General features: G+C 51.8%; 1 protein-coding gene across 1 annotated transcript; it reads left to right on the top strand.

The window, feature by feature from the left end:
• Window positions 1-9,780: 9,780 nt before the first annotated feature.
• Window positions 9,781-11,169, top strand: LOC107279703 (uncharacterized). Its single transcript, XM_026021823.2, has one exon. It carries the CDS (start codon window positions 9,781-9,783, stop codon window positions 11,167-11,169), a length of 1,389 nt encoding a protein of 462 aa, XP_025877608.1.

Raw genomic sequence — 11,169 nt, forward strand, 5'->3', positions numbered from 1 at the left:
CCTCTCGTTGGCATATGGTGAACCTGTGTCGGCTTTCGAAATGCCTTGTCATGAAAGCCTTAAGGTCTCTAGTCGTGGCCGTTCTGCACGCGCTGGATGATCCGGGTTAGTAATGTCGTGTGGGTAAAGTGTACCCCCTCTGCAGAGGTTATTAAACTGTTCGAACAGCCGTGCCCCCGGTCATGGGCGGATGTGAGGTGATTCCTAGCGTAGTTTTGTTTGACTACTGCTTTGTGAAATTTGCTGAGGTGGTTTGGGATTGATGTTTGGAAAATCTGCGGCTGATGGGATCAGCCAGGCCCGGGTGGCCGTTTGAAAGCTGTTGGCCGGGTGCCAATCTTGATCAATTCAAAAGACTGATATATTGCACATACTCCGACCGGACGAGACGCACTATCTCATCCGTGTCGTTTGAGAAGCACTCACTTAGTTGTTTCAGACAAGAGTTTAAATAAAATCAATTGCAAAAACAACAGCCTTTCCTTGAAGCCTGCATTAAACACTTATTTCCCATGGCTTGCTGAGTACTCCTGTACTCACCCTTGCTCTATATAAATAATCCCCCCCCAGTTGCTGAAGAAGATGAAGCGGATCCCGCTGACGAGGAGTTCTTCCAGGAGCAAGTCAGCTACGATGAGTTTTAGGGTTTTCGGCCTAGTTCCCAAGTCGCGCCTGTGATGTTTGGTCCAAGTCTTGGTTTCCGCTTCCCTTTTGTAATGCAGTTGTAAGCTCGGGATCTGTCCGCAGCCCAACATAACTATACTCCTACTCTATAATAAAGAGACCTCTGTTGCTGTGATATTCTGTCTTCCTGTGATACCAGCACTGTTTCCTGGGACTGGTATCGATTAACAGGTTAATTTGGAGCGTCACGGGCTAGTTCCGCTCGGGACTAGTTCGAGGCGTGACAGCAGGCCCATGTCAGACACGAAGTTGAGGCATTGCCGTCGCGAAACGCTCGCGACTTGCTGATCTCGCGCGTACGCGCGAATTAGCAATCTCGGTAGGTACTAGTCTTTTTTTCTGCCATACCCTAATTAAGATGGATGATTATGAGCCGTCCATCGGATCAATCGGATTCCTGTAGTACGTTGCAATTGCAAAAGGAATAAGTTCACTTCATGACCCTTAAAAGTGATCGAAATCTAAACCATGACCCTAAACTACAAAACTGGATATCTCGACCCCCAAACTCCTAAAACCGGTGTAATTTGACTCCCTGGGCGGTTTTGCTGACGTGGCGCCACGTGGCGCCTACGTGGCAATATTGACCGAGTCGTTGTTACACGTGGCGTTGACGTGGCACCTACGTGGCGGTAGAAATAAAAAATATGCGTGGGACCCGTTTGTTATTCACACAGATAAAAAATGTGGGGCCCACTGACATGTGGGCCCCACATGTCATCCTCCTTCCTTCTTCCTCCTCCCTCTCTCCCTTCTCTCTCTCTCCCTTGTTCACCCTCGGCCGGCGGCGGGGCATGGGCTGCGGTGTGGTGGCGGCCGGTGGGAGCTGAAGCGCCGGCGGCAGCAGGAGATAGCTGGAACGGGTTCTGGAGCGCCGCCGGCGTGGTGGACGGAGGTGGCGCAAGGAGCTCGTCCCCGGGTCAACGGCGATGGACCTCGGCGCGACGAAGAGGCGGTCACCCCCCTCCGACGGTGGCGGCGGTCCCCCGAGTGGAGGAGTCAACGATGGCGAGGCTAGCGCTTGGCGAGATGGGGTCGTCGTCGTGGAGGAAGTCGACCGGCGGTGGTTGCCCTTGGCGTCGTCGATGGCCGAAGACGGAGGCGGAGGTCGAAGGCGGCGGTCCACGCGGTCGAAGCCGGCGGCGCAGCCGTGCCGGGGTGGAAGAGCGAGGCGGCCACTTGGGGCCGCTACGAGACGAGCAGGACGGCGGCGGTGGCCACAAGTTCCGGCCCTCCGAGTTGGAGCAGGGCCGAGCCACCCACCCGCCACCGCTGCCGCTCCGGCCTTCCACCGCCCGCTGCCGCCGCTCCAGCCCACCGCCGCCGCCACTCCAGCTAGCTCCCGCTGCCGCCGCCGGCCGAAGAGGATGAAGGGGAGAGAGAGAGAGAGAGAAGGGAAAGAGGGAGGAGGAAGAAGGATGACATGTGGGGTCCACATGTCAGTGGGCCCCACAATTTTTTTTATGTGTGAATGACAAACGGGTCCCACGCATATTTTTTTATTTCTACCGCCACGTAGGTGCGACGTCAACGCCACGTGTAACAAAGACTCGGTCAATATTGCCACGTAGATGCCACGTGGCGCCACGTCAGCAAAACCGCCTCTCAAAACCGCCCAGGGAGTCAAATTGCACCGGTTTTAGGAGTTTGGGGGTCGAGATATCCGGTTTTGTAGTTTAGGGTCATGGTTTAGATTTCGATCACATTTGAGGGTCATGAAGTGAACTTATTCCATTGCAAAAGGAGAAGGGCTGGGCCGGCTTGTTCATGGGCCTAGTACGGCTGCGAAAAATACAGGGCGGCCCAGACCATATATGGGCCAATTGGACCAATGTGTTAGCTTTCCTCGGATCAGCCTTGGACTCTCGATTGAATCAAATAATGGAAGTTTTTGAAAGAACCCATCGAGCTGGTTTTATATTATAGAAGAAGTGAGAGAAACTGTACAGAAGAGAAGGCAGGGGAGGCGTTCCCAGAGAAACTCTTCCTGCCTGCACTCCCTAAAAAAACAAAAGCCTAATCTCTTAACATATGATAATACACTTCACTCCCTTGACACCTGCCATTTCCCACAAATGAAGCTCATCTATGATCTTGCTATGGAACAAACTGATCTCAATCGAAATTCGATAGAGCTTTGTAAACGCGCGTCAACCTGTTAACAGTGAAATTTGGTAATCGGCAAAGACGTCATCAGCTTAGAATCATTATCGGCTGCAGCATCTCGGAATCAGCCGATGGGAGTTATCAAGTCGCCAATAGTCGGATTCCTGCTATATTCGGTTAAGGAAATCAATCTACTAAAGGAAGCTTATCCCTAAGTGACCGAGTTTAAAGAGGATGCGGCATGGCAGTTTATCTATTAATTAGGAATAGTTTGTTAGTTTCCTTTTATCTTTAGGAAGGTGTGTTTAGTGTCCGATAAGGACTTTATGTTTTCCTTTTATCTTTAGGTTAGTTTCTTTCTTGTCTGACAAGGACTTGTATCAACCCATGGGTATAAATATGTACACCCGGGGTCTATGTAATCTATCTCCACGATCAATACAATTCGGCGCATCGCCACCTTTTACCTTTTCTACTTTATTTTATCGTCCGGTGGGACTTGGCACTTGACGCGGGGCTGCATCGGTGTTCGATCTCCGGCGAAGGGATAAGTCCAATGTTCCGTCGGTCCAGGCAATTGTATCGTCTACGTCGGCGTCGTTCAAGGCTGCATCAGTACATTCGACCTCTTGGATTACTCTGGTTTGGATAATATATTTGCCTAGCTATTTATCATATGTCTATGTTAATCTAGTCCTAGCATCTCAATTTAGCTCTATCGGTTGTCTCTCGCTTTAGGGTTTCCGCCGGTATCGGCTAAATCGCCTTGCTATATTAGATTAGCCTAGACATCTACCACCCTGAAAATCAGTCAACGGCTTGATTGTCTAGATATTGTGTTTCTTTTCATACTTAGTGCTGCATCAGTTAAGTTTGATCTACTAAGTCGTGCTTAGAACCATAATCTCTCGCTTGCTTTTTGACTGCCAATAAGGGTTTCATCGGGGTTTCAGCCGATGAGTTATCTGGACGTTGCATCGGCTCATAAGGATTGCATATACATATAAGTTGGATTTAGCCGATCGCAACATAGATTTCACTGTTTAATCTAATCTTGTAGATTTCATGACATCGGACCTCTGTAGCGCCCGTTCCGTCGTGGTGCCTAGCGGGAAAATTATCTCTTAAAAACCCTAGTTGCGAAATTTGTTTCTTTGCTTGTTGTCTAGTGTCCGTGCCATCTCAAGATCTCAATCCCCGATCTATCGTCGAGTTCAATTCCGAATCCAAATCCTTCCAAATCAAATTCCTCCGCAAAAGTCTATTTTGCCTCCCCCGGGGTCGATGGGCCGAATTTCTCTCGGCCCATCTTCCCCTCTCCCCCGACCCATCTCCCCCCTCTCTCCCGGGCGCTCTCTCTCTCTCTCTCTCTCTGTCTCTCTCCCTCTCACCCTCCGCCTCGCCCCGCGCCGCGCGCGAGCGCGAGAGCCGCGCCCTGCGCCCCTCCGCTCTGCCCGCGCGCGTGCGCGTAAGCCGCCTGCGCCGAGCCAAGTCCTCCCTCTCCGCTCCCTCGCTGCCGCTTCCCGCGCGCCGTGTTCGCGTGCGCGCGCCCGCGCGGACGCCGCCCGTTGCAAGCCGCGCGCGCGAGCCAAGTGGCCGACCGCCTGGTCGCCGCCGTCGTCAGCGTCTGTCGCGTCTGCCGCCCGCCGTCATCGCCGTCATCATCGCCCGGCCCCCGCCACTCCGCGCGCTAGCCTCCAAGGGGCGGAGGCAGCGTCCCTCCTCCCTCTGCCGCGTCGCCCCCGCTCCCCTCCTCCTTTTCCCGAATCGGCAAAGGGGCAAGCCCCCTTTCTCCCCCTCCTTTTCCCCTTTTTCCTCCTCGCCGGCGTCATCCTCCTGTCGCCGTTTTGGCCGCTAGCCGGAGCGCCAGCTCGCGCCTTGACCATCCAATGTCGGTTCCCCTCTCCCAAACCGACATTTCCGCCCATTTAAACCCAGCCTCCCCCCCTTTCCCTTCCTCTCCCATTCGCCCCCGTGCCATTGCTGTCGCCCCTGTTCGCCGTCGCCGTTCGTCGTCGCGTGTGTGCCGGAGGAGCCGGTGCACACTAGGACGCGGAAGGGGACTCCGAGCGCGCCCTCTTCTTCCTCTTCCCCGGCCCGAGGCCGGAGAGATTACTCCCGCGCCGTCGGCCTCTCGTCACAGCGCCCCGTCCTGCACGGTAGTGCCTCCCTCCGTTCTTCCTCCTCGCTCCATCTCCCCCCTTAGATTTCGGTAGTAGCTCGAGTAGCCTCCCCGTAGTTAGCCGGCGCCGCCCCGAGCGTTGCCGTCGCTCGCTGTGTGCTCGCCGCCGTCGCCGCTCGAGCTCCGTAGCACCCGCACGTCGCCAGCCTCGCTCGGCGTAGCTCCGTCCAATCCGACGCTAGCGTCGAGTTCCCGAAGCCGCGTAGATGCTCTCACCGCCGGGAATCGACCCCTCGTGGCCTCGTCGCCATTTCCCTCTTCCCTCCCCGCCGGTTGTCGCCGCCACGATTCGCCGCCGTCAAGCTCCCTCCGGCGAATCCGAGCCGTTGGCTCGTCTCCCCTCATCACGAACAAAAGCCCGGTGTGCTCGCTTTTGCCCGTATCGCCGTGGTTCGCTCCGTCGCTCGCCGCCGCCGCCCGCCGTCCATTCGCGGCCGGGTCGTCGTCTACCTCCCGCCAGCCCACGTGGCAGCCACGTAGGCGCCACGTCGGCGCCAGCTCAGCCGAGGTCGGGATGGGCCAACCCCGGTCAGTCCCTCCCCGTGCGCGCGTTCCACCGCGAGCCGTGAGGCTGCGCGTGGGCCCGCCGCATCCGCGTCCACCGCGAGCCGCGCGCGTGCACCGCGTCCTTCCCCCGCCCGCGCGCGTGCGCCGCGTGCTCCCTCCGCACGGCGAGCCAAGCCACTGACAAGCGGGTCCCACCCGGGACCGCGCGTAGTGAGCCCGGTCCACCGGACTCTCTCTCCTTCCTCCGCGCGCGCGCGTCTTGGGCCGCTCTGGGCTGCCTTCTTGGGCCGGCCGGCCCGTTAAGATCGGCCGGTCCGCTCCAATTCCCTTGGGCCGCGCCTTAGCCGCCCGAGGAAAAGTCTATAATCCCCCCCCTCTTTTCTTTTCTTTTTCTTTTCCAAAAAGGATTTAATTAAATCCTTTTCATTTAGACCAAAAATCCAATAATCTTAGAAATTCAATATCTTCCCAACCGTAAATCCGTTTGACTCCGTTCAACTTCCAAAATTCCTCAAATCTCGAGATCTATCTAATGGCACGCTTAGAGGTCATTAATAGGGCTTTATTTTCGCCGTTTGTTGAGTTGTCCCGTTTCGCGTGTAGTTTCGGAGCCCGAAGACCCGTAGCGCGAGGATTTCGAGGATCAAGCTCCAGATCTCGAGCAAGGCAAGCCACCCGAACATCTTGAGCCTATATTTGAAATTTAATTATATTGCTTGCAAAATATTATGCATTGATAGGATCGCACTTAATCTTTTATCCCGTCTGCAAGGCAGATTGGCGGACCTACCTGACTTGTTGCATTTGATCCTTCCATTGTTAATTGCTATACTATGTCCCCTTGTAACCACCCAGTTGCGCCTCGATATTCGTGCACTCTGTGCGAGTATCGACGGTCGCCTTCAAACTTAAAAATCTGAGTAACAACTTGGGTAAAACTGGAGTTTTACAAAAGACTTGGAAAACCCGACACCTGGGTCGGTGCTTGCGAACTAAATGAATTTCCAAAACCACGGATCGGGGAACGTACCGGGGGTACGGTTTTCCCGCTCTTGCACTTAAGGACCGTTTCCTTGGAATTTCATCCGAACATAAGACAAGTACGACCACATGGGTGGAATGGGACACCCCTGGCTGAGTAACTAGCTTATCAGGGGAGCCATGATGCCGAGAGACATGTGGATTCGCCGGGGTGGTGTCGAAGAGGACCCCCTGGGCTTCCTGGCACAGTATGGTCTGGGACCTAACCTGTTGTTGGTCTGGGACCCCTCTCGTCGGCATATGGTAAACCTGTGTCGGCTTTGGAAATGCCTTGTCATGAAAGCTTGGAGGTCTCCCGACGTGGCTGATCCCCACGGGCTGGGTGATCCGGGTTAGTAATGTCGTGTGGGTAAAGTGTACCCCCTCTGCAGAGGTTAACAAACTGTTCGAACAGCCGTGCCCACGGTCATGGGCGGATGTGAGGTGATTCCTAGCGTAGTTTTGTTTGACTACTGCTTGTGAAATTGCTGTTATGAAAAAGGGGTTCGATGTTTGAAAAATCAGCAGCTGACGGGATCAGCTAGGCCCGGGTGGCCGTTTGTAAAGTCGTTGGCCCGGGTGGCCGTTTGAAAAGCTGTTGGCCGGGTGCCAATCTTGTTTCAATTCTAAAGACTAATACATTGCACATACTCCGACCGGACGAGATGCACTGTCTCATCCGTGTCGTTTGAGAAGCACTCACCTAGTTGTTTTTAGAAAAGAGTTCAAATAAAATCAATTGCAAAAACAGCCGCCTTTCCTTGAAGCCTGCATTAAACACTTATTTCCCTGGCTTGCTGAGTACTCCCGTACTCACCCTTGCTCTATATAAATAATCCCCCCCAGTTGCTGAAGAAGATGAAGCGGATCCTGCTGATGAGGAGTTCTTCCAGGAGCAAGCCGGCTACGATGAGTTTTAGGGTTTCGGCCTAGTTCCCAAGTCGCGCATGTGTTGATTGGTCCAAATCCTGGCTTCCGTTTCCCTTTTGTAATGCAGTTGTGAGCTCGGGATCTGTCCGCAGCCCAACATGACTGTACCTCTACTCTATAATAAAGAGACCCCTGTTGATGTGATATTCTGTCTCCCTGTGATACCAGCACTGTTTCCTTTGACTGGTATCGATTAACAGGTTAAATTGGAGCGTCACGGGCTAGTTCCGGTCGGTACTAGTTCGGGGCGTGACAACCTCCAGCCGATGTATGCTTTAACCTTCAGATCAGTGCTTATTATATATTGTTTCTAGCCGATTGGTTTCTATCGGATTATATTATTGTTATTTTATTACATCTTCATCAGCCGATTGCCTTCATATCATTATCTACGTTGGACATATAGCCGATTGCTTAAATCCTATCGCTATCGGCTGGTATTAGCATCGGCTATTATCGGCTATCGGCTGGAACTACTCCATCGGCTTGTCAGCCGATCGGCTGTTTGGATCTACTATTTGCATATCTTGTCAGTTGCAGGATCAAACTGTCTGGCACGCTCGCATCTAATCAAGATTTGGACCTGCACAGGAGCTAAACAGATCTCCCAGGCCGGTGTGTTCTATTTTCTCGTCAACACAGATTCTTGGTCCCACCGCGGCTGCGCTCCTCCCCTGCACGCTCCGCGGCATCTTTGTCCAGATCGGCGTGCCAACTCTCAGCGGCTTCTTCGCCCGCCCCTCGCCGTCGGCAGGGACGAAGACGACGAGGCCACCCATCCCCGGCGCCCTCCACCTGGACTACCTCGACACCGACGAAATCGAAAAATCCCTTCTCACCATAATCGACCACTGCAACGGCCTCATCCTGCTCGACCACCACGTCGTCAACCCAGCCACCCGCCAATGGACGCGCCTTCTCCCTTACTCGCCGCCGGAGTCGTCGCCGCCGGGCAGCGAAATCATCCTCGACGGCTATCACGCCCTCGTCTTTGACCCTCATCGTGTCGCCGCCGCACTACCAGTTGTTCTTGATGCCCTACGTCCTCGGACGACGAGCCACGGTGTTTTCTCCATGTCTTCGCCAATTTGAAAGTTTTCAAATCTTGAATTGAAAGTTTTAAAATTTTGTGTTGAAAGTTTTCAAATTTAAGTTGAAAGTTTTTAAATTTTGAGTTGAAAGTTTTAAATTTTGACTTGAAAGTTTTCAAATTTGAGTTGAAAGCTTTCAAATCTGGATTGAAAATTTTAAATTTGAGTTGAAAGTTTTTCAAATTTGAGATGAAATATTGAAAGTTTTCAAATTTTAACTTCAAAAATTCAAATTTCGAGTTGAAAGTTTTCCATTTTGTGTTAAAAGTTTTCAAATTTGAGTTGAAAGTTTTCAAATCTGCGTTGAAAGTTTTCAAATATAGGGTGAAAGTTAATTTTCAAAATTTGACTTGACGTATATATATTTTTTAACCTGTTACTTAAAAAGATCGTGAAAAAATTCATCCGTGCTTGATTAAGAGAAAACACGAAAAAACTAACTCATGCGAGTAGAAATATACTCCAATCCATTCACACGGTAGCACACATGCCGGATAATCGTTGGACACAGGCCTGGGCCTCACGTGGGACGTGGCTTGCCAGAAAGTGCGCGCCGCCAGCGCGTATGCGCTTAGTTTTCTCGGAATTATAATGGTATATTTTAAAACATGAAAATTTATAATGGCATGGATCAAATTAACCCCATCTTTAAACACAGAGCAGAGTTAGTTATGTTTGCCAGCTCTAACATTGATTTGCATACATTTAGGTTCTTCATTGATGTTTGTCTGTCTTTCAGATCAATGATTTTTTTTCTTTTTGGAAGTGGAAGCTTGTTTTCAGATCAATGAATTCCAGGTTACTTAATTTTCCTTCCAATTAACCAATGGAGTACTTGACTAACCAATGGAGTACTTGAACAATATTTTAATACTTTTTCCCAATTAACTCTGTAACCTTGCTGAATGATGCAACTGCCAGAGTCTTCGGTTTCATTTTGACATGGTCTCCTGCTTTGCCTCTAATATTGTTCATATCATAGCACAGTCCATAATTAATGCCATAGTGAAGGGACTTTTTAATCCTGGTATTTTTAATCGACGTAGATTAGCATTAATAAAATTAAAATATATTAAAAATCGGTCCAGGAGAGCAACGAGAGACGGATCGGCCTTAGACTCGCTGGCTCTGCCTCCCTCGTCCGACGACATACGTCCACGTATGTATATACTACTCGTACTCGTACTAGTATAGCATATATCTATGATCTCTCTTATTAAATCAATCAATCAAGACTAACGCGCGTCAACCGTAGCGGCCATGCACCTCTTACCCGACGACGTCCTCCGCCACCTGCCGCGACGCAGCCTCGCTGCCTCACGCTGCGTCTGTCAGTCCTGGCGCGTCATCATAGACGACCGCTCCCTGCTCGCCACGGCCGCGCTCCTCCCCTGCACGCTCCGCGGCATCTTCGTCCAGATCGGCGTGCCAACTCTGAGCGGCTTCTTCGCCCGCCCCTCGCCGGCGGGGACGAGGAGGCCACCCATCCCCGGCGTCCTTGACCTAGACTACCTCGACACCAATCAAATCGAAAAATCCCTTCTCACCATAGTCGACCACTGCAACGGCCTCATCCTGCTCGACCACCATGTCGTCAACCCAGCCACGCGCCAATGGACGCGCCTTCCCCCTTACCCGCCAGAGTCGCCGGGCAGCGACATCATCCTCGACGGCTACCACGCCCTCGTCTTTGACCCCGCCATGTCGCCGCACTACCAGGTGTTCTTGATGCCCTACGTCCTCCGACGAGCCACGGTTTCAGGCCAGTGGCCGCCTTCGCCATTGCTCCTCCATGTCTTCTCCTCGAGGACAGAGCCAGAGGGGAGTACATGGCGGTGGGAGGAGAGATCATTCGTCCGGGAAGGGAACGCCACCATGGGCACCATTGATGAGGTGTGCTCAAGCTCGGGGTGGGAACCCTTTGACACCTACTCCGTCTACTTCCGGGGATCGCTCTACGTGCATTGCCAAAACAATTGCGTCATCAGAATCACAATTGCAAATCACAGGTATAGGATTATCAAATTGCCTGGCGATTTTGTGGGAAATCAAAATATTACTGTCGATCCTTACTTAGGAAAATCCCAAGAGGGAGTGTACTATGCATTGGTTATTGGTTTATGTCGACTCCAAATTTGGTTCCTCAAGGAATATCAATCATCATATTCTTCTTATTCGAATTCATACTGTGGTGGCATCAATGGCGACGGCGGTGGCATGGAGACGACGACGATGGATCATGAGCACGAGTGGGTGCTCAAGCATGACGCAGACCTAGGGCCAGTGCTAGCAGCAGGCTACACTCTCAACGACGGTGGCCAGCAATGGATATGGCATAACATTGACACCAAAAAGAAAAACAAGGAATCACTAGTAAAGGAAGAGGAATTCGAATGGAACGACTCTGATGATGAAAATGGTAGCGCCGGTGAAGATAGGCAGTACAAAGGATACATCTCTCAAGTATTTGGATTTCATCCTTTCAAAGAGATCGTTTTCTTGTACGACACAGACACTAGAGTGGTAGCCTACCATTATAATAGATCAAAGGTTCAAGACTTGGGCGTACTACAAGTACGTGAACGAGTGTCAAGGTCATTTTCATACACTCCTTGTTGGATGCCGGATTTACCTGGAATGCACAATTAA

This window comes from Oryza sativa, chromosome 12 (assembly GCF_034140825.1).
Source record: "Oryza sativa Japonica Group chromosome 12, ASM3414082v1".
NCBI classification, from domain to species: Eukaryota; Viridiplantae; Streptophyta; class Magnoliopsida; order Poales; family Poaceae; genus Oryza; species Oryza sativa.

What these genes read in the sequence shown, in the direction of transcription:
- LOC107279703 (XM_026021823.2), top strand. Translation starts at nt 9,781, where the DNA reads ATGCACCTCTTACCCGACGACGTCCTCCGCCACCTGCCGCGACGCAGC.